This window comes from Cyprinodon tularosa, unplaced genomic scaffold (genome assembly GCF_016077235.1).
Source record: "Cyprinodon tularosa strain WSP-4 unplaced genomic scaffold, ASM1607723v1 ctg1340, whole genome shotgun sequence".
Classification (NCBI taxonomy): domain Eukaryota; kingdom Metazoa; phylum Chordata; class Actinopteri; order Cyprinodontiformes; family Cyprinodontidae; genus Cyprinodon; species Cyprinodon tularosa.
In genome coordinates, this window is record NW_024038159.1 from 4,723 (window position 1) to 29,059 (window position 24,337).

The following is a 24,337-nucleotide window of genomic DNA, read 5'->3' on the forward strand; positions in this document are numbered from 1 at the left end:
TTTCCTGCTCACATAGTGTTTTGCATGCAAAGTGCTTTATATGATTGCAGCACCTTTTGCTGTCTCATAAACTTGGCTTTCTAATTTCCAGGGTGCTGAATAAAAAAAAAAAATGAACAATCACATCATCAAACAAACCCGTCACAAAAATGAAGGTAATATGTTAACGTAGGAATAAGAAGAGGACCACACCTCTAATTACCCAGAAGTCTACTTTTACTCAATTTACCTTTCACTTTCTCTCAAGCCCCGCCCTCCCTTACCTTCAACCAATTCTCACCTTTCTTACCCTCTTCTCTTCACTGGTAGTTTTATCCTGGTGGTCTAAGTTCCTGAAGTTTCCTCCTTTTAAGTCTTCAAGCAAGATGACTTCCCAGTTATCCCCCCCGAAATGAACCTCACTTAAACAGCTATTGATGAAAAGTCTATGAACCAGACATTAGTTTAAGGTAAAAAAAAAAAAAAAAAAGTGGTTCTCTTTGATGTTTTATCGAAATATGGCACATATGACTCGCAATCTCTATTTTCTAGGGATGGAACATTTTCAATCTTTGTTCTCATTGACCTTTACAGGTTATTCTAAAATATGTTTACTCAACTTAACCCCTTTAGAGTTGGCAATATAAAATAATTGTTAGCTACAGCATGTTCCATTAAAAAGACGACTGTAGCAACATAGGACTTAATGTTGGTAGCAACTGGATATTAAGGTGGCCTAAGTTAATGACGGGTCCTCTGAAAATCTTTATTACCATAACAGAGGAGAAACTTCTGCATGAACATGTTCTCTTGACTGAATTATTCACGCTCCCCATCATCTGGAAAAAATCCCTGCCCTCTCCGACTGTCACTACATTCCCTCATTCTGCTCTCGCTTTTCTCTGGCCCCCACCCCCCACCCCCACTTTGGTGACATGAGCCCCGCTCCTGTAAAACTAATAATGACTGAGATTTGTACGGGCTTAGCATTCTTTCCCTCATTTCAGAGCAGTGCAAAGAGAATGGAGCGTAGAAAGGCAATAAAAAAACCTTGAGAAAAGAGGTGTTGGAGTGGTGGTTGGGGCAATAGAGGAAAGGCTGTCCTAGTTTTAAAGTAGCCACGTCTTGGTAGATAAGTGAGAAGTAAAACCCAGTGAGAAAACATGAAGAAAAGTGACAAGAGGCCCCTTTCTCTCAGACACAGCACATACCTTCATTTTGCACGGGTCATTGCCACTAAGCTCCCCCTCCCTGCTGCATCCTCTTTAAACATGTTGCACAACTGCTTTTACCATACTAGCATACATGTTTTCTTATAAATACAAGTATTTCTATGCTTACAACCCCCACAGCCATGTCAGTGCTGCATGTTATGCTGTTTAATGGTAAAACTTTAAAACTTGCTCTAAGAGAACACAAAATGTTTTGAAACCTCCTCTTTTCATACCCCTAACTCTCTCTCCTTAGAAACACTTTGTAGACATCAACAAGGTCCAACATGTCCAGACTGCCCAACTCTCACCCTTTTTTAGACAAAGATCACCAGATGTGCCTCAAGATGCAACATGAGGGCAAGGGGGAGGTCTCAGAGACACTGCCCATTGGAACGCTCCCCTCCTGCTTTTACCTCCCCTCCTGTGTGCACTCTCTGCTAACAGACAGCTCCAACTCTCAGCGGTGGATGTAAAGACAGCTGCTGTTTTCTCCCTTCCCCTTCTTTTGAGCTCTGTCCTTTCATTTCTTTTCAACACTACTTCTTTTCATCTGTGTGTACTTTCCCCTTTCTTTTCTCTGCTCTGTAATTCTGCTAGTCTGCACTCTACACCGGATACCAAGGCAGGTCCTGCTAGACGGAGAGGGCTTGTGTAATCTCTGTCACCACATGAGAACCCAAGATTCTTTACTTCAGCTGGAAAAAGGGACAACCAGAGAGGACGGATAAAAACGTTGGATTAGGAGGAGAAAAGGAGTAAATGCGTGAAAAGAAATAGGAGGAAGAAAACTTCAAGAGCAAGTGTGATGCAGGACAGGACCATGCATGGCTTTTTGGTGCTGCTGCTGTCTCTGCTAGTCCTGTCCAAAGGAAGTGATGCCAGAAGAATAAGGAAAAGAGGACTTAACCATAAGGTAAGAGAGTTTTCTCGCTTTTAGCATCTATGTTCAGAAACGTCACGAGTGTGTGGATTACATCAGGGCTGCTCACTAGGGGAAAGCTCAGAGGGCCACCAGACACTGCCAGCTCTGTTACAAAAATGCTTCACACTGAGATGAAGGTGAAAGGTGGTGAAGCTGACCTGAGACCTGATGTTAAAACCAAAAAAACAACCACAAGTATACATTGTTTTTTTTGTTGTTGTTTTTTTTTGAATGGAAATAGGGTTTTAGAAATTAGTTTTGTTTAGCTGTACTCTTTCCATCTCAGGGTCTGGAGAGGAAAAAAGAAAGTGTAGTAGTTTTCCCGTCAAATGATTGTCTCACCTGAGCTGCAGCTCCTCCAGAATTACCACAAGCATTTGGACTGCCTCTCTTTATAACCAGCCTTAGTTGAAATATAAACTGAATTAGGAATTTCAGGTGATGATTTAAATGGAGCTTTCAAAGCATTCAAAGCTTTGGAGATTGTTTTATAACCTGACCCTAACCAGAACTCCCTGTTGTAATCCTTGGTAACAAACAGTTAGGAGCCAGAGCCAGATTACTACTCTTCTGAAGACCAACAGGCATTATGGAGACCAAAGTCATGTCTTAATGTAGTGGTCCCCCATTTTTTGTGTTGGTGTTCAGTTAAATGGTATGGTGTGAGTTCAATTTCATAAATGTCAGGGCTAGGCATAACAAATCATATAAATGAATGCCAGTCAATGTAAAGTCCTAATATGGGTAGAGATACAAACTTACGGCGGGGGGCTGTGTATGGAGGATTAGTGGAGCAGGACCTAAACTTGCCAACCAGGCCCCCACCTGTGTGTTAAGTTCAGTGTGTCATCCCTAATAAGCTCACTGCAACATACTTCCTTTTTGCTCTTCCTTTCTTCTTTTCTATGAAACCTTGTATTCCCCAATGGTCTCACTTTCTGACTTGCTTTTGCCCTCACTCGCCCAGAAAACAGAAAATTCTCCAATTCATTATCTGAACTCTGCTCATATTCCTCCCCCAATCCCCCATTTCATTTTCTCTTCTCAGATGTTCTTCTTTTCCCCTGCTGCTTTCAGAATGCACCAAACGTCTTGCTGGCCTCTTCTTCCAGAGAGCTGTAATTGGAACATGCTGAGAGGGATATGGATGAGAAGTTCAGCTTTGTACTTTAAATGTTTTAGCTCTGATGTTCCAATATTTTTCTATCCATAATTCAATCCTTGGTGTCATTAATGAAAATCAAGTTTGTGCAGAAATACAAATGATAAAGTATTTGTCATTCAGTTCAATTTAATTCCACAAATTAAATGTGTGCTTTGATGAAATCATCTATTGCAGCACATTAAAGTCACCAGCAGGTCCAGACTAATTTCCACCCAATTTATATGAACAGAACTCTTAAAAGATATAATTTTTCATTCCCATATTAAATTTAATTTTTTAAGATAATTTGTTTACAATTTAGGTTGAAGAGATTATTATATGTTATATTGTTCATAATTAAAATTTAAAATTTTCATCTCAATATTAAATCTGATTGGTGAAAATTTTACTCAGATCTACACCAAAAATGATACTTCTGTTCTGTTGTAAGTATGTCTCAAACAGCTGTTCAAGATACCTAGAAGCATTTTTGAAATAAATTGAACATTTTTCTTAGACTTAGACAAACTTTATTGTCATAATGTAGAGTGCATATAAAGCATTGCATACAGCTTACAACAGTAAATGTGCAACTTGCAACAGTGAAATGAACATAACCAGTTATAAAATGCAGCAGTGATCAGAATGTAAACAGTCTAGGAGAAAAGGAAAGGTTCAGTATGGTGCAAAATGCAGCACCAGCTTTCATCACAAGTTTTGACCTCAAACATGATTTCTTTACTCTTATGTGTTCAAATATGTTTTCTAAAGCATTTCAGGTGCAGGGGGACACAGGCACTAATCAGTTTAGCGCAGATCAGATTCAAGTTCAGGGTTTCTTACTTGTTGTAATGTAGGTGTGGCCATCCTTTTTTTCATTTAACAGGTAAAGTTTACCTGTTAAATGAAGCTACAGAAATGTTAGTCTCATTTGATCAAACACACAGGGCCTGTTTATGATGAAATTTTTTAAGAGCTTATATCAAAGCCAAGAGCAAAAACTAAAGATTAAAATAGGTTTTAAACAAAGGCAAACGGAAACACTTTACATGCACAGACTCCAACAAACAGATGTAACATGACAGTTATATATATAGTGTGGCTTAGAGATGTGTTGGGGCATGCCACGGCAGAAAGAACATGTAGGGTACCACCAACATAGATCTTTACCATTTTTTACATGGGATTTTGAAGCTGAGCATCAGACACCACCTGTTCTGAACTCAGGTGGCCTGCCAATGCATAGAAACAGTTGTGCTTCCCTCTCTTTGTCTGAGTAGCTTTGAGTCTTGGCCTTAGGCTAACAACACAGGCAGAGAGGACTGCTGATACCATTTTTGCAGAATGAAATCTTCCAGAGCTATCTGGCCAACCAGGTTTTTATTTCATCAGATGCTATCGGGTGATAAATCAACAATCAGGAGGATGTTCCTGTTTTTTTTTCGCTATCTCAGCTGGTGGTGCTTCTTTAATTTGATTACTGAAACCTGAAGGGGGTAGAAAGTAACAGACAAATTATATGAAATTATAATTTCATTGCTAAGCTGCTGCTCGTTTACTGTGTGAAAGCTGTACAAAATTTTGTTTTGTATACACTAGGTGTATACAAAATTACAATAAAAGTTGTGTAAGTCTAATTCAAAACATGTTTGGAAGATCCTAATATCTTAGAATATTCTGAGCTTCAGGGTGATTTATCTCTGTACCAACCATATGGCCTGCAGCTGAGGAAGCGAGTTGTGAATTAGATGGATTCAGTGGAGAGGGAAGATACAAAGAAACTGGTCTCAGTATGTTTGAGGGATTCTATGAAAAAAATGTTGGGCTTTCTGAACTTTCATCATGAAATGATGCCTGATTGGTTTTAGAGTTATGGAAGAGGATTAGAGGTTTCCAACTAGGTGAGTAACAAGGTAAAGTGAGACTTTACAAACTACAATGCATCGCTATAACTGCAATAACTAATGTGTAATCACTATTTAATACCCTGTATGTATATATATATATATATATATATATATATATATATATATATATATATATATATATATATATATATATATATATATATATATATATATATATATATATATATATATATATATATATATATATATATATAAATGTGATTGTTCATCATCCAAAGAGGATTTTCTTAACAGACATTCAGGAAATCTTCCGAAACTTTTTAAAGTACAAGATGAAAGACATCAGAGGACACTGAAGCATTTTAAACAGTTGTGTCTAAACAGCAATTAAATTGGCTGTCCCAAAAGAAAGCACATTTCCTTAAGGAAAATTTGGAAAGAAAAACAAACAGTCATTGGTTTTGAACAATTAGCAAAGCTCAAATTCAGGGCTTTGGGACTCTATTACTATGGGTGTAGTTGTGGTCAGCCTCCATGAGTGAGTGGGGGCTAAAACCAGAAGATGAACTCCTACCACCTGACCCACTGTTTCTCTGCTCCAAAAGCAAAACCTTCGATGTCTTGGTATTTTTTCTAACTTGTTACTTATATCTCAGATAAATGGTTGAAAAAAAATGGACAAACATGTTATGCTTGGAATATAACTTGACCTGGTTTTTATTTGTCTTTAGTGTAGAACATATTGAGAATGAATGAATGAATGAATGAATGAATGAATGAATGAATGAATGAATGAATGAATGAATGAATGAATGAATGAATGAATGAATGAATGAATGAATGCAGCAGGATGCCTGTCTCCTGTCTGAACTCCTCCTCAAGGGAAGCAGACTTCTTTGATCCACTTAGATCTCCTCTTTGAATCACCAACATCCTGGTCTGGACCCAGTCTGGACCGGTCCCTTCAAATGCAACATAAATAGATATCAGTGGAGTCACCAGAAAAAAATGGGCGGCAGAGATCAGATGTTACATCAAACACACTATAGTAATACTTTCCTGTGGTAACAATATAAATGAATAAAAGGAACAACAGAGAGAAGCTACAGACTATGTGGGATATAGTGTTACAGACAGAGAGAAAAAAAAAATGAACATCACACATGTTCCTGCTGGCTGGGGCACAATGTGAGGGCAGCCCAGCAGAACAGAGGCTGAGTAAACATTGGAACATCAGAGAGATGGGAGCCGGATAGTGTGATAAAGCTCAGGATTAGAGCATGGCGGCCCATCTGGCACCCAGTAGCGTGAAAGCATAGGGAGCAATATGATATAAATCTCTACACTGAAGTCCGGTTGAAGGATGGGTAGAGTTAGTTAAACGAGGCTCACATTTTCAGAGCTCTAGGATCAGATGGACACTTGATGCCATGTTGTAGCACAAACTCACATAAACAGGAAGGGAACACTTGACCTAATTTCAGGAAGGACTTGAAGGAAAAGCAGAGAATAGATAGGATGTAAGACAAGCAGAGGGTTAGAGTTATTAAGTTATTATGCAATCATAGCTGACTTTAAATAACTTATTCATAATTCTTCTGAAACAGAAGTTTCAGACTTTGGTAGTTTTCCTGCTTCATTGTTAAGCTATTAAGTTTGTTGTTTCCAGGCCATTTATCAGATATTAAGAAATGGATAGTTGTTCTTTTAATATAATAATATAATATAATATAATGTTAACTAAACAACAAACACAGAGTAGCATGATAACATTACTCTAACAAAGATAATTGCTGAATAAATGTATTTGGTACAACAAATTAATGTTTAAAACAATAATATTTTAACTTTCTATGGGGATAGGTCATTGACTAATATAGAGATGTGTAAAGGATTAGAATTAGGAATTGTTTATCATTCACTTAATTACATGTTCTCAAGGATTAGAGTAAGTATTATTCCCACCAAGATCTATTTAATAATTAATAATAATTACCTTTTATTAAATTGATAAAATTTATTAGATAAAAATTAACACAGACCAAATGAAACAAAGGCATGAAGATTTTATTAAACAAAACTGTTCAAAATATTAGATAACAAAATCTCTCTCTACGTGTTATATCATGGGCACTTTAAAACTCTCTAAGATCCTCTTTTTATGGGTTCATGCTTCTGAAGATTACTAGGTGCAACAGATTTCACAATGATTGTATGACATGACAACATGGTATATAAAGTAAATGTCAACTGACTGCTCCTTCTCATGGACATAGCGCAAGATGGAAACTTTATTAAGAGGGAGAACTCATCATTTGAAGTTAAATAGCTTCAGTGTAGTGTGTAGATGCCCGGAGATCTGGAATAAGATTGATAGTACTATAAAAGAGTATCACTCTCTTTATACATTCAAAAAGCTTTTTAAGCTACATTTATGGCTGGATTTAAAATTAGAAAACACTTCTCATTCTAGTTACAAAAACCCAAGACAGATTTATCATTGCATCCCTAGAAAGTTTAACACTGGAATGGCTGTCTGCTATAAAGTATGATGTAAAAAGCTCTGCTGGCCAAACATGTCGAGTCAGTCTGTGTCTGATAGTCACTGTTTAAGTTTGTGGGTATAAATTCTTGCGGCTTGATGCCTTTTAAAGAAACTTGCTCACCCGCTTTGCACAACGTTAACAGTTTCCAGTAATTTGAGGCTCTGGGAGAAAGTTTTACAAGCTGTAACTGAGCCACACATTGTTTGTCCCGCTGTTCCGTGGAGGACCCTGAACCTCCTAGAAACAGTCCACCCAATAAGTTTGCAGCTGTCTGACTGCATTAAAGTGTGTTTAATAGTTTGTGATACCACCACCAGAACCAAGCTTTTTCATTTCTGTTTGCCGTTACTTAAGGATAATAGTCAATTTGCCAAATAAATGGCACATTTTCATGATACTGTCAAGCCCATAGAACAATTACATGATTACAAATCCTGCATTAAAAGCATTTTCTCTCCTTGGTTTGGAGAGAGTTTCTGCATTCTTAGTGTGAGAGAAATTCATCCACATGACTGAAAACAAGTACTGCTTCAGGAGGCAAATTACTCTAATAAGGCTCATTAACTTGATGGCGTCATAAGAAAATTTTCAAAAAAATTTTCTCAAGGAGAACCACAAAATTCAAAGTATATTAGAGGGTTTTGCAATAGACAAATGGAAAGGGATGCATAACTATAAGGTGGGTGGAAGATCCTACAAGGTTTTTGGATGCTTTGAGAATTAAAGTCTGAAAACCATGGTGTTTATTTTTATTTAGCCCCAAGCATCTAAATAGAAGAAGCTTTGACTGAAATAACATTTATCCCTCTAACATCCACAGACTATGTTTTCTGTCCATGTTTTGTTTGTAAAAAAAAAAGCAGTGGCTAAATTAGATTGGAGTGAGAGCATATTTGTGCATCTGTTTTCAGTTACTGCTATTGACTCTCAAGTAAAAGTTTGTCAGGACTTTGACTAGGCCACTCATAAACATCATCCTGCTTTTTTGTTAACTTGAGCTTTCTTTCGTTCTGGTAGCAGTATTAACTCTATTCATCAACCCATCACCTTTGGCCATTTTTCTTTTTCCTGTTAAAGATAATCAATCCCACAGCATCATGCTGCCACTAATGTAGGTTGCTGCACATCAAATCATTTAGGGTTATGTAAGTCAGCTTCCCTCATTGCATTTTATTTAGCATGCATGCTAAAAAAAATTGTCTCAGTGCACTTAAGCCTGTGGGCAGAGATGGCAAAAGTACTCACTTTCTGTACTTGAGTAAAAGTACAGATACTTGTGTTAAAAAATACTCTGGTAAAAGTGGAAGTACTGATTAAACTTCTTTACTCAAGTAAAAGTACAGGCTTGTAAATTTACTTAAAGTATAAAAGTAAAAGTAGAAACCACTTTTTTCATGCCGTTGCCTACATTTTAAATGGATGTCTGCCAATAGGACTAGATCTCCGTTGTGTTCATTTTCAATCATCTCGTTGTCTATACTACTTTGCTAACGCCACCGCCACCAAGCTGCAATGATTTGCCGCCAATGAATACCGCCGAATCTGTCGATTCATCTTGTAGTGGTGCATCAAATGCAACGTAGATTCCCATCCAATTAGATTGAATTTGGTATTGATGACGTGAAAAATAATAACGGTAACTCCAATGAAATGATTGAAAACTAAAGTAACGAGCCAATTTTTTAAAATGTAAGGAGTAGAAAGTACAGATATTTGTGTACAAATGTAAGGAGTAGAAGTAGAAAGTCGCCATAAAAATAAGTAGTAAAGTAAAGTAAAAATATCAGAAAAATCTACTTGAGTACAGTAACGAAGTATTTGTACTTCGTTACTTCCCATCTCTGCCTGTGGGACATTTGGCCCAGGGGACTAGGGTTGGGTTCCACTGCCCCATCATGTGACTTTTGACAAACTGCACACAGGACCTATTGTGGTTTTCAGTCAGCTATGGCTTCCTTGATGCTTCTTTTCAATAAAAAAAAAAAAAAAAACATTTATTGGATAAGACTAATAAATGTCTGTTCATACTTTTTTCTACTTTTCAGTTAAGGTGGATGACCACATCTTGGTAGGTGTGCAGTTGTTCCATCTTTTCTTTATGTTCAGATAATGGATTAAACAGAGCTCTGGTTCAAAGGGGGGATTTTGTTTTAGAAGCTTGTAGAAAGACGAGGTTGAATACAAATTTAGTATCTGTCTCTCATTTTCTTCTGTCTTCATTTCCTTTACCTTAAATCATATAGTTGCAATGTAAACTGGAGACCTATAGGCAGAATACATGGCCCTTTTTTATGCTGCAAAGTTTCTGTGTATAATTTTCTCACCAGGATGGTTCTGGAATAACCCTAATTCAGATTATCATGTTTTGCGCTACAGTACAATTGGCTATTTATTGTTCTGGTTTACACGCATGGACTTTGTAAGTAAAACCCAATAATTAATTTGCCCTTGACTGCACTTTTCTCTCATGCTTTTTTTCATAAAGTGCTTTTACATTAATGGAAAGATCTGCTTTGAGATCAAACTTCGTCCTCACTCGCTCTGCTTCTTTTCCTGATGGAATAATCATCTGCTGCTGAAGTAAAAAGTGTTTTCTTCTGATTAGTGTTCCCTGCTAGAGTCTGTCCTGTCTCTGGTTTAATGATGAGGAGAAAGTTGTAATAAAGGTTTATGCCTTGTAAACATTCAGAATGTCTTCCAATTCAGACAAAAACTGCAAACTATTCTAAACTGAGTTTTCTTTGGTTCAGATTTTGCCATCAGTTACCAGGCACGCATATATGTGCAAATTTTTTTTATCCAGGTTGACAGTCCTATTAAGGTAGAAACCAGCTTCCTCAATGTTTTGTCTTATGGCCTTTTGCTGCCCTCTATAGGTTAAAAGAGGATTTAATTAAAGTCTTCCTGAACAACAACAATATGAAGGTAGATTTGGTTCTATATTATTCCAAAAAAAAACAAAATGGTTGCTTCAGTAGAAAAATATATTTTCAATTAAAAAACCCTTCACTTCAAATGAAAAAAAAAGTCAAAGAAAAAAAATTATTTGAATGCAAAAATATAGTTGACACTCAAATAAATACATTTGAACATTGTTTTTCTTTGATTGAAAATGTTTTCTTTAGTAGAAGTCAATTTGTTTTGTTTAAAGCAATTTTGGTATTTAAGTAACATTGTTTTTTGATTGGATCCTATAATGGGTAGGACGTTTGTGTCTTTATCATTCAATCAAACAATAAGTTGCTTCAAACAAACAAACAACAAAATCAATTAAAAAAAATCACTTCAATAAAATGATAAATGTTTTCAATCAAAGAAAATTGTTTTTGAATTCAAATAAAACATTTAAGAGTCAAAATCAACTTCTTAGTCCAACATTTGTCCAAACACATGTCTGTGTTTCAGGACTATGAGTCCCTCAACCACCCAGAAGCCGCACAGCACCAGAAGAACGACCGGTGTCCACCTCCACCGCAAATGCTGCCAGAGAGAGCCTGTGATGTTCCAGGCTGCCGCTCTGACTCAGAGTGTGAGCGCCATAAACGATGCTGCTACAACGGCTGCATCTACGCCTGCCTGGAGTCTGTTCAGCCTCCACCAGGTCAGCTGTTCTCTGTCAAAACCTTGAGTTCACACTTTTATGACTTACATTAGAAGGGCTAATGTTTTGTTGATTTCGAGCAGTGCTGGACTGGCTGATTCAGCCCAAACCTCGATGGTTAGGAGGAAACGGCTGGCTCCTGGATGGTCCAGAGGAGGTTCTTCAGAGTGGGTAAACACGCAGCTGTTCAGTAAGATTTGGAGAAACACAACTAATGCAACTAAACATTAAGACAACCATGGCTGAACAGAAGAATTTTGTTTCTTTCTGCATTTTTTTATGGGTTTGGACACATTTTGAAGCCTACCTGAATACTGCTGCTAAGTAGAGATGCACCAATCCGGTACACAGATATCAACTCCCAATATCTGCTACTGAGCTGGATTGGATATTAGAGATTCAACCCAGCACATTTTACATGGAACTGTTCTTTCTTTCTTTTTGATTATTATTTATTAATAAATAATATAAATTAAATTATATCTGTAATTTGTTACTTTTTAAACAATGTTTATGTCAAGACTAAAGCCTTCACTCACAAGGCAAGACATATGGTTAATCTATTTAACAGTTGAATCGGATCTCAGATATCGGCTGATACGCTCATGTTAAGCCCTTGAAAATGGTAAAAAAAAAAAAAAAAGGTATGTGGCCTGTAACCGCTTCGGTCATGTCTCCTGACTTGCATATTTATAGACCAGACCTAAATTAGCTATTTGCTTGCTGGCATTTTCCAGTGGTTAATGTAGAAAAAACTGCAGTATAAGTAAAAGTATACACATAAACTGGTTCTGTAAATCTGTCCATCAGCTGAAGCCTGCAGCACAACAGAGGATGGAGACGAACCTCTTCACTGTCCTACAGGCTATGATTGCCACATCATCAACCCAGGAAACCCTGCTGCCGGCATCCCAAACCGGGGCCAGTGCATCAAGCAACGAGTCAGCTCTGGTATATCTGTCTATTTATTTATTTATGTATATATTTATTTAATATATACTATTGACTATTTAGTTCTGATTGGTTACTGAAGTCAACAGGTGTTCATCTTTTATGATAACTCTAAATGATCATCTTAAAAGTATGCAAATAAAGCCACATAACATATAGATATGCAGCACACATCACAATTAATCCATGTAACTAGTACAACCATTTTTTTCCTACATATTTAGTTTTATAAATTCTTACAGATTTGTATTATTCATACTTCTACATGCATGATCTAACATAGAAGCATGTGGAGTTCCTCCAGGAGGAGCAGGGTGTCTATTTTCACCAGCAGCTCCCATTTTGTCATCGCAGGTTTCTCTTTCTAAATGCGGCAAAAAATATACAAACTGAAGAAAGTTGGTAAACTCCCATAAAAAAGGTGATAATATGATTAGCTGATCAATGGTAGCTGATATGAAGAGAACTGTAATGTATCTAATATTAGTTCATAAAAAGTCATAATAGGAAAACATTTAATGTTTTGTTTTTCAACTGTTTTCCTACAGATGGACGAGGCCTGAGGCCAAAATACTTCAAAGACTACAAGGAGTACTTTGGTATGACAACTTTATGACAAAATCAAACTAAATAACAAAACCAAGCAAAAGAACAATGTTATTTTCTGACAGGATCAAGCTCCAACAATGCAGTGGGCTATGAAAAACATCACCACAAGCACCTGGGATGAGAAGATGATGTTTGATTTGATCTGCTTTCTGTCATCATAATAAAGTTTGATCAAAGTTTTAGATAAAAATTAAAGTTATTTGTCTTTTGAGCTGGTTTATCATGACCACATCTGACAGAGCTTCAAAATGCAAAAAGAAGAAACAGGAAACAGGAGGAGAAAATGTGTTGAAAACTGCATTTAAACACAAAGTTAAGATTAAAAGTTTAACTTCAACTTTAAAAAGGAATAAAAAAAATCTCCACATGAATCTAGTTTTTATATTTTCTGTCAGGTATTCACCTGCTATGGCAAAAGAAAAAAGGCTTTTATCTTTGAACGAATCAGGACTGTTGAGTACCACAGACAAGTATCTGATGAAGCAGTGACATAACCTTTTAAAATGTCTAAAAAGCTTCTAACAAACCAGGTATAAGACCTAAAAGTACTTTAACTTTGTTGGACAGGAAGATCCAACAGGATGTCCTTTCCCACAAAGGCAGATCCTCAATCCAGGTTTCTATGAGAGAAGAGCTTTAAAAGCAAAACATCCTTCAACATAGCATTATTTTCTTTCAATACAAATGCTGCATCAAACATTTAAGATGGAATAAAGTTTTGTTTTCTGATGGGAAAAAGTGAATATGGAACTTCCTTTTAATCTTGGTCCTGATAAAAAGATTTAAATAGTTTTTTTAGAAAATTTTCTCCCGAGTCTTCTGTTAAAATAGGGCATTTTTATTAACTTTCCTGTTCAGATTGACTTACAAACAATCTCATATGTTCGCCTGGTCCAGTTTGATCTCCTCACACATGAGCAGAGACAGATTTGTTTTTACTACTGCTACCTCCTCTTTCTAAAGTGGTGTCGTTATGTTTTCTCCTGTTATCCAACCAAATACATGCTTAAGCTGTTTCATCAGAAATTCCTTTAGACCAAAGCTTGTGTTTGTTTGTTTTTTGCAACCATGTTCCCCTCAGTAACTCATTTATCATTTCACAAAGAGAAAATAATAACCACGTTAGACCCTTACTGATTCTCAAAGAAGACTTCTTCATAAATCTGCAATGTTTAATGGGCAAAGAGGGAGGAAAACCAGCCACAGGGTGCGGGCCCAAAGTGATATCATAGTTAATCTACTGAGTGTAATTAGCTGAATAGATACCATATGAATGTTGTGAATGAGAGTTTTAAAGGTTCTAGAGCAGCCGTAGATTTATGCCAGACATAGAATATTGTTAGATATACTCTAGAGATTATTGTGAAAGGCAAATGGGGTGCAATAAAATGATAAAGTATCAATTATAAAATTAATCTATGAAAAGATGCATATATTTTTAGATTTCTTCTAAAAGTGAAAGCCATGGCTTATTAGTCTTTTAAAAAAACACTAAAGTCATAGTTTTATGCTCCAAGTCTCCATTAAATGTCAGTAATTGTTTAGAAGTTTCTGTTGAGAAAATAAAACCTAATATTATCCGTTAAGTAATTAAAACTGCTGACAATGTTTCTGCTCAAAAATGGTAAAAGAGGAGAGTGGGTTTTTTTTAGATTTCATGAAGAGAGAATAGAATAACCACAATCTGAAATGTTTTTGCTTTAAGCTTTGTGTGTTTCTTTTCTTTGCTCGGATGGTGCTTTGCTTTATTGCTGCCAAACTGAAGAATAAGCTGAAAACAAATCGATGGTGAATGTTGTTCTTTGACTGGTGCTGCATTGCTTCCTTTATTTACTGAAATAAAACCTGTGATTCATTTTGTCTTCTTGTTGTCCCTAAAAGAAAAAAACTTGTTGTTGTATAATTTATTTAAACCCACTCTTTAAATGGTAACTTTTTTTTCTTTTATTAATCCATAACTCACCTGATACTTTTTAAACCTATAGCCATCTCTATATATTATGGCTTTAGATTTAATAAAAGATTTTCACCAAAAACAAATAAAAATGTAAACATCTTAGTATCTCAAAAAGGAAACCAGCAGAATGTCTGTATCCCTTTTGTTGAGCATATTTAGAAAACAATGCTCAAATTCTCAGCTGTAGCTGTTGGTGTCACATGTACAGATTTAAAAAATAATAATAATATGTGGGGGAGCAAAAAATGGGATGCTTTATTTTAATGAATAAAAATAAAAACTCAAATTCTCCCCCTAGCAGACAATGCAATTGTTAAGGTTTACTCTATAATAAGAAAAATCTGCTTCATTTTTAATTACATGTCACTACTTTTCTGATTTTTAGATGAAATGCTTCCCATTTATCTGGGTTAATACAACTAAAACTATATGTGGCCCATTGACCCCATATTAAAATGGTGGTTATTATGTTCAAATTTGCTACAGTTTTAACTTTTTAGCCAAGAACAGGTTAAGAGCAGGTTCTCTTGTCTTATTTTATACGCTTAAATTATTTATCACTGAAAATTCCAGCAATATACTTTTTTTTTCAATTAATTAAAGTCCAAAGTTTCTTGTTATTGTGATTATTTTCCTAGGTCTGTCCTGTTTTTTTTTTTTTTTTTTTTCTAACCGCTGATTAAAAGCTATTATTGTGTACAAGTAATGTGAGAAAAAGTAATAAAAATTAATAATTTATGAAAATGCTGACTATAAGAAATGTTCAGATATAACTGATAATGTATAACAACTGTGCATGTGTTTTTTTACACAACATAGTGGTTGTTTACATTTCCACCTCCTTTACTTTTTTATATAACTGTAGATTTTACTTCCCTAAATAGTAAAACCTGAAAAACCTCTTTTAGCCACACATGAAGCGACCTCCCTGATCCCTGCAGCAGGTTGTGGAAAGCTTAGAGCCCAGGGGGGGTCTTTCTCTTTCTTTGCTACAGCTGCCTGCACCTCAGTACCTGCTGAAAGCAACGTCAGAACAATAAAGGTGAATCAGTGAGAGAGCAGGGTTGCCTGCTCACTTTGCTGTTGTGTTTGGGTCCAGCTCCTCGCAGTGTGCTGGTTCTGCTTTTTGAAAAGTTCCTGCTGCTTCTGCTGTGGGACACAAACCTCATCATGACCACACCGCGCAGGTTAATAGAGAAAAGGTCAGTGTCAGTTTTTACTACAATATTATGCAAATAAATCAATATAACTGAAAAATATCTGTTATTCCATCAATTATTAGGAGCTGTTTAGCCAATATTACCGTAAGGATAACTTCTAAAAACCTCTAACAAGACAGCTTTGTAGAAACAGGCAAAGTGAAACATCTTAATACCACAATATTTAAGTGACCAGAAGGTGTCACTCTGCAAAAGCCTGTTGAAAATTTATCTTATTTGTTTAGTGTTTGAATCACTGGACAACTTGTTTGGTAATGGTGTATTTTCTGCAAACAGATATTTGACTTCTCACATATGTCTTCTTCTAGATTTGAGACAAATTGATGTTTTTATTAAGACACAGGTTTGATTTCAGGCTACAAAAACCAGACAAAAAGAAATGTTTTTAAATGTTTTTATTGTTCTCCATTGGCCTCAATGAGCTGTTTGAGTTGAATGTTAATGAGTCTTTTTATAGCACTGTGGAGGAATTTAGACCTGTTCTGAATTGTTTCATGTAGTTGCAGTATAGCAGTCCAGAAAGAACAGTCGGTTTAAGATTATCCTAATTAACATCCATTAGATGTAAAGTCCAGTTTTTTACATGGCCATAAAAAAACTTTAATTACATTTAAGTAGACTGAGGGGGGCTACTTACCACCTGGAATCTAAGGGTGCTCAGGCTTGAAATCACAAAATGATTGTTGGACATTCTTCTTCAGGATTACCTACGACAGAGCAGAATTCCTGGTTCCATTTAATAGAATAGATTATCCAGGTCCTGAAGCAGCAAAGCTGCCCAGGACTGTATGACTCTAGATATGACGTTACGTTGATTTTCTGTAATGCGGTATGTTTTAGACAAGAGTCTCACATCTTCAGAAAGGTCTACTGTTGTCGTGTTAGACCAAGAACATTTTTCCTAAACTTCCATGATCAGGATTTATTGGGTAAATGTAAGACTGGTCTTTGTATTGTTTTGGATCAGCAGTGGTTCTGGCTTTTTAGCTCTCCAATGTTGGCCATTTCCTTAACCGAGGCAGTGAGGCCTGCTGAGCTTTTGATGTTGTTTAGGGTTCTACTTTGACCTCCTAGAGTCGTTTTTATAGGTTGCCCACTTCTGCAAAAGTTCTCCACTGGTACATGTTCATCTAGGTGTGGAACATGGCCAGTACTGCAGTTTTCTTGAATCCAAAAGTCTTGGCTTTGTGAGCCTTTAAGGATCTCTGTTTTTATCTTTCCTTAATTTTCTTCTAATGATGCCATAACATAATGTGCTGATTTCTGCACATTATGTAAGCAACAGGTGATGATTTAACAATGGAGTTATCATGTTTTCACATATGGCACACCGGTTGGTTTGGATAACTTTTTCCCTTTCAAAAAGTAACATTTAAAGAGCACATTTTGCTGTTACTCTTGTTATTTGTGTCAAATATAAAACTTTGCATGATGATGTGAAACATGACACAAACTTCTTCGTATTAAACTCTGGTTTATTTTTTCCTCAGAAATGCCTCAAAACACAGACTGGAAAAGCTCCTGAAGGAGAGAAAACGAACCTTTCCACTGCTGATTAAGGTACGAGAGAGAAGTAATTTCTGATACTTACATTGTTAGCAATTTCTTTTTTGCTTGTTAACATCTTTAGTTGAGTTTTTATTCTCGGCCCACAGGTTGCTTATTTATGATTATAACTGATAAAGGTTGCCTTGTTTTTGTTTGCTTATGCTAGCCCCTCCCAACGACTGTACACTCTATTTCCATTTGCAGGCTATAAAATAAAAATGTTATTTGGGTGATTGCAATTTATTAGGGAACATACTCTCCCTGCTGCTGTTCCTGGCTTGCTCCAGTGAACTCTGAGATCATGGTGCCTGGTTCCTATTTGTTCCCGAGAGCATAACTTCTCAGCAGCTGACGCATCATATGGAACCATGCTGTGAGGGGTCCTCTCTCCTTACACACAGGTTAACCCATCATTTACTCTTCCTGAAAAGTAAAACAGCTTTAAGCTTAGCTGCAGGTGGACTGACTCTGTAGCAGCAGTCCAATCTGGCGACTATTGTGTCTGATCCCACTGGGCTCCAGCCGATCGTTTTTTTTACTATGTGAAAGATACATTTAGGCATATATTGTTTTTGTAGAGTTTATATAATTACAGATGATACAACATTTAGCATAACTTTTAAACCAAGCTCAGATGTTTGTGCTGTTCTGCATACATGGTTTGCAGTTGAAGTTAAACTTTAAATTTATCTCTGCCATTTTAATCTTAGGATCTTCTCTTTAAAAGTAAGCCCTGCAGGGGCTCTCTTTAATTAAGTCAAAAACCCTCAGGCATAGGCAGAACTCTGTAGCCAGTGGTGGACGAAGTACTCAACAGTAGTACTAGAGTAAAAGTATTGATACTCATAGTAGAATTGTACACAACTGCAAGTAAAATTTACTTGGTCAAACATCTATTCAAGTTAAAATAAGTAAAGTACTGAAGTACTCACTTTTGACAATACTTAAGTATCCAAAAGTACAAGTTAAACTTTCTTATTTCAGTGCATTTCTATGTAGCTTTCATAGTAATTTTAAATAACCTTGTAACTTTCAGAAACCTCCTGATGTATGTATTGATGCATAGAACCGCTCTGCTAACATTCACCAGCGTTAAAGAACTTCAGCATAAAAATGCCACAGCTATATTGATTATTAATTATAAAAAAAAAAACAAAAAGAAAAGAGGAGTGTGTTGATTCTACTCACAATTTCACTATACAATAGAAGTTTAATGTTGAATCTATTACCAATACTAACGCCTTAATAACATTTATAATAATAAATATCTGCCTGAGTTTCTCATATATGTGTAATTTCATGAAAATCTCTAAAATGGTGGTGTCCACATTCAGTGCTAGGGACTGCTAAATTAAATGTTAAATTTGTATTTAAAGAAAGAAAAACAGTAACATCGGATTACCAAGCTAAGCTGAGCCAAAAGGTACAAGTAACTAGCAGCTTCCCAAAAATGTAGTGGAGTAGCAAGTAAAATATTTGACTTTGGAATGTAGTGGAGTGAAAGTTATAATTACCCCCTTAAAAATTACTTAAGTAAAGTAATGATACTCAAAAAAGTCCTAAAGTACAGTAATCAAGTAAATGTACTTTGTTACTTTCCACAGCTGACTGTAGAATATCTGAAGCATAAGGTGAAAATGGTATGGTGCTTTGAGAACTAGTTTAAAAATGTATATGACATCTTCCGGTTGCTATGGTGAGCAGGTGTTGTGATACTGGTCCAGAGAGGACAGCCGGAGTTGGGGCACGATGCTTCAGTGTCATCACAAATGCAGGCAGCAGCCTTTAACAGATGCATCAAACCCCCAAAACACCTGGAGACTTTTTGCGGAAGGCAAAGTTTAGCTTTTTGCCTTTTTTTTTGTATAATGAAGAGGGGTATATAATGTGTAGTCTGCAATGTTTTTGACACCACTGGCCTTGTGCTACAGAACCTGAGGTTGAAGTGAAACATGTCAGAGTCAGTGGCAGGGTTTTATTAAATATGTCCCCACAAGTATGGAACGAGTTTTAGTTGCAATAATTAGTAGATACAGGTGGATACCTGGTCAGCTCATTCAAGCATTCAGCATTCTGATGTGAGGGAATCTTCACCATTGTGTTAGATTAAGTCATGCTTGTATCTAAATTGTATGTGTAAAAATTCTATTTGTATATTTAATATGTCTGGTGTATTTGGCATCTTTGAGTCAATACCCTGCAGTGAACTTTTTTAACAACTTTAAGAGATGAAGAGCAGCCTGCTTTAATAGGAGATCATGTCATGCATGCAAGATCATAGCAATACAAAGGTGTTATTTACTGTAAGCACCTGAAGTTACAGACAAATACACCAAAAAATGACAGTATTTGTATTATTCAGTGAAAATACATCCTAAATAAACGATTTATGTACAGTAACTTTGGAAAGAAAGGTATCAAAAAGCATCCGCAAAAAGTAAAGCTTGATTAAATCCTTTCTTGAAAATTTCTAGGAAAACTCTGGGCAGAGTCCCTTTTCTTATGTCAACAGATGCAAAACTGGATCTAGACAAACCCTAGCAAACCTTTGTAGCGTTTTCCCTGTATTACAGTAACAACATGCTTTAAGGACAAATAGGCTACATGGAAAACTGAGTCAAAGAAAAAAAGTCAGGTTGAAAAATGTGCACAGGCAAAAGGGATAACACAACCCTTGAATAGTTTATGGAGACAAGCAGACTGCTGTTAAGTCAGGGCTTCAAGAAGCCTGGTCACTATAAACAGTTTCCTAATCCACACACCAGGCAGCACAGAGACACAAATGCAATCAACCATGCCCACATATTGTTTTGGTCCGTGTGAGGAAGTCACAGTACTTAAAGAACATAAACATACCCAAAAAGAACATGGAAATTCAATGCAGAAAGAACTTGGTCGGTATTAAAACCCCAAACTTTCTGGATACAAGCTTGCAGTTGTAACATTTGTCCCATATTTCAATCCACTGTGAAACAGTGTTTGAAAATATGTTCATTACATTTCTGGCTCTGCCCTCCATCTGTGTTTTTGAGCTCAGAGCCTTAGCTGAGCCAATACCCCTGCTGATTACAGTGTATCAGCCTATTATTTTGATGAACTCTGGCCAGATAGAGTTACTCATCACAGCTTTGTCCCATGTTGACACCGGACCCTCTGAAATAAAGCGGGTAATTTAGAGGGAGAGCTCACTTTTTCCTGAAACACATTCAGATATCGGTGTCACTGAGTACAAGGTTGACACAGCTTCTTTACTGTCTATAAGTGACATTTAATTATGTGTTGACTAAAGAAAGCTAGATTGCAGGCATTTGTGATTACCGGTACTGTTATACTTTTTTCTCCTTCCGTTTGTGTCTCTGTCAATGCATGGATGTGTTTTACCAAGGGTTCAGTTTACGTTAGTCCTATGTTTATAGATCCTTGAGCATTTCTGTTTGCCAACAGAAATGCCTGTGGTTTGAATCTCCACACAGGCACCAAAATAGTGTTAGACATAGCAGCTCCCTCGGTTGCATGTATGAGTTATACCCCCCACAGGGAAGCCTGGGTGGAGTCTTCCTTTACGCAGCAGAGTTCGAGTCACTGTGTACGACATCTTTAGGTTGCTATGGTGAACAGGTGTTGTTGTACTGGTCCAGAGAGGACAGCCGGAGTGAGAAACCCTTTCAGTTTGATAAACATTAAATGGATCTCAAAAGAATGCCATTTATAGAGCCACCCAGGGAGTTTAGTTAATGAGTGCCTGGCTTCATTCCACAAAGTGTCTGTTTTTCTTTAACTCTGAATCATGCAGAACAGAGCTTCAGGGTATGCCAACATACTCCCCCATCGCACCCTCTCATTCTATCTCCATATGCTCTAGAGCATTGTTGTGTAATCTGGTCTTATCTAAAATACAGTTATTATATAAGAACACCCTGCTGCTTGGGTTGACTCACAGCTTGCTATGTTTCCTTCCTACAGCATTATTTAAGATTTAACTTTTTATGAGCAGTTTTTGAACCTTTGAGCATTTTACAAATAATTACATTAAGTCATGTTATAACAGGACTGGATCCAGAACAAAGGGGGGAAAAACCATATAGATGATTTTTGATGTTTTCTTTAAATATAGATGGAGCTAGTTGTCAGCAGGTGGGAATCCAGCTGTTGCTTAATCCTTTTCATAATTTTTCTTTAATTATTCTAATATGTTACACTATAAAGATTGATATACGCCAATTAAGCATCATAAAAGAAGAAATATTTTTTTTTATGATGCCTGATCTGTTCTGCAGTGTTAAGCAGATCATCTTTTCATATTTCTGACTTCCTTTTAGCCACATTATTCAGTGCTCTGATGTGAATGATAAAGTTCTTCAAGGTTGGATTTGATTCTGTGATCTTTGTGATCCTCTTTGAGATTTCTGAAAGCATGGGACAGCCAACATTCACGTTTTCTGTGTTTTTCTTGCTCCTTGTTCTCCTTATTCTCAATGACCTCAGGGTGTTCCTTCCTTATATTTTATTTTGGGAGCAAATGGCTTTTTGTCAGACAGCTTTTGAGATCTGGATTAGATTGTTTGTTCTTTTGCTTTTCTCCGAATGTTTACCAGTGGTGGCTGCTAGTCTGGTTATTGTCATTACTTGTTTCTCAGTTCCATTGGTTATTTGTTGTTCTGATGAGTTGATGTTTAAAACCACTGAACGAGTTATCTCAGTGTTTTGAGACACCAATAGGCTCGGCATTGGCAGGGTTTTATCATTTATATGACTAGCATTTACTTGCACATTGACTTCCATTTAGTCAATCTTAATTCCCAAGACAGCTTCTGTAGAAGCTTGGCCAAGTACTGTGATGTCATGGAGCCCAGGATGTAGGACCCAATATTCAAGGCAAGACAGACAGTGGAAGGCCTCTAAATGTTTATTAGAAAAAAAAATAATGGAACAGGACATGGAGCTGTGGGTCTGCAGTGGTGGGGGCTCGACCCAACATTGGCACTCTGGTTAAGGGGCGAAACACAGGTAAGTGACCATGACAATCTGACGGAAGATGATTATCAGTGTGAGTCACTTACCTGGTCTAACAGTTCAGTCCATCCTCTTGAGTGAGACAGGATCCAGTCCATGGACTGCCAACGAGATGAGGCGGGAGCCACCCAGAGTGTCCCCAATGCAGCAGCCTCTGTGAATAGGCGGGAGTCTGAGCCAGGTCAGGGAAACAGTCCAGAACAGAACGGTACTGAGATCCAGGAGTCCGCAACCCACTCAGGGGTTCCGATCAGAGCGGGAACAGATAGATCCAGGGTTTCAGGAATCCACAGAGTGTTCAGGTAGAATCAGAGTTCAATGAGTCCAGCAGAGAGTTCAGGGAGACATGGGGTCAGCCGTTGAGAGGCAGAAACATGACACGACACCAGGAAAACTATGGAACTTTAAACTGGCTCCATCCACTGAACTAAAACAGGAAAGATTCAGGACTACAGAGCTTTAAACTACCTCCCCCCACCAATCCAAAATAGGAGTAGGGCGCGTTCAGTGGGCCTGAGCCAGAACACTATCAGGAAACACCAAGACAAGACTAACAATGCTCTCTAACCACTGGCCTCCAAGAACGTGAACAGGAACTGTGGAAATCGGCCATGATCTCAAACTAAACTCAAACAAACAAAATTAACAAACAAACATCCTCAACGATCTGGACCTGATAGCTGGGCTGAGCCATATATAAAGCAGAAGGAGCAGGTGGATAGGATGAATGATAACTGGTGACAGGGGAGGGATTGGCAGGTGAGTGAAGTGAGCAATAGGCCAGCTATCTGGGCTGCAATCATGACATGTGGGGTGAAGAGGGGCAGTTTGCACTGATGTGTCCTTCTGTGCAGTGTGATCAAAATAACATAAAACAGTCGTCAAGCTAGAGAATCCTTGAAAAAAAATTGTTTTGTCTAACTTTCTGTAACTAAGAGATAAGAAGGTAAACAGTAAGAAAAATGTAAGCAAGCAAGGAGAAAGGGAGTGACACATCTGAGCAGGCAGAGGGGCGAAAGAAAGGAACCAAACAACTGTGGTATAAATACATCAGTATGTATGTATATAACGGGTTTAAAAAGCTTCTTCAGAAGGAGAACATGCTGTGTTTGTGCTCTGAAGAAGACGAGAAAAACCATTGGGTTTTTCACCTTTGGTCGACCATACCTTCCTGGGGCCCTCTGAATCCGGGCCAACCACCTGTTGTGAGGGGCTGCTGCCATGGAGTTGACACCAGCCATGACTTGCACCTTTAGTGGAGACGTCTACTGAAGGCAGTGTAAGATATCAAACAGATTAAAACCTTGCAAAGTTCAGTTTTGTAGATGCATCTGACTAATTCAAGTATCTCCTGAGAATTGCCTGTTGGACCAAGTGGACTGAATTCTGAGTTTGGATTGCACATCGCTTCTTCCTTTCCACTTTTCATTTTTTTTCTCCCTTTTTGTCTGATGTTTATTGTGGTGCTTCAGCTGGGCTGATGTATAGATTACATCAATTGTATGTCTTTATCTGAAGGAAACTCCTTAATCTTAAAGGTTGAATACCCCAAAATGCATTAATACATTAAGGGTAATAAAACTTGAGCATTCATTGGAGACTCTGAGTAGTGTTTGCATAGTTATTAGATAAAATAATTATGTAATTGGGATTATTAGACAATAAAGATACAGATAGCTATGGTTTTCTGTGATTATTTATGAAAGTAAAAGATGTATCACTCAGCGCAAGATCCCCTCACTTTGTGGTTTATACCTGAAGAAAC

At 37.1% G+C, this 24,337-nt stretch overlaps 1 protein-coding gene across 1 annotated transcript; it reads left to right on the top strand.

Annotated features, from left to right (window-relative positions):
• The first annotated feature begins 1,597 nt into the window (after positions 1-1,597).
• On the top strand, positions 1,598-14,692 carry wfdc1 (WAP four-disulfide core domain 1). The gene is made up of 6 exons (XM_038277763.1): positions 1,598-2,106; positions 11,079-11,274; positions 11,358-11,441; positions 12,085-12,225; positions 12,774-12,824; positions 12,897-14,692. The coding sequence occupies exons 1-6, from the start codon at positions 1,999-2,001 to the stop codon at positions 12,953-12,955; spliced, it is 639 nt and encodes a 212-aa protein (XP_038133691.1). The 5' UTR covers positions 1,598-1,998; the 3' UTR covers positions 12,956-14,692.
• The last annotated feature ends 9,645 nt before the right edge of the window (positions 14,693-24,337 follow it).

Bases quoted from the DNA above. Each gene is read 5' to 3' on its own strand.
- wfdc1 (XM_038277763.1), top strand. From the start codon at position 1,999: ATGCAGGACAGGACCATGCATGGCTTTTTGGTGCTGCTGCTGTCTCTG. The intron at 2,107-11,078 runs GTAAGAGAGTTT...TCTGTGTTTCAG, and splicing joins AAAGAGGACTTAACCATAAG to GACTATGAGTCCCTCAACCA. The intron at 12,825-12,896 runs GTATGACAACTT...ATTTTCTGACAG, and splicing joins AGACTACAAGGAGTACTTTG to GATCAAGCTCCAACAATGCA.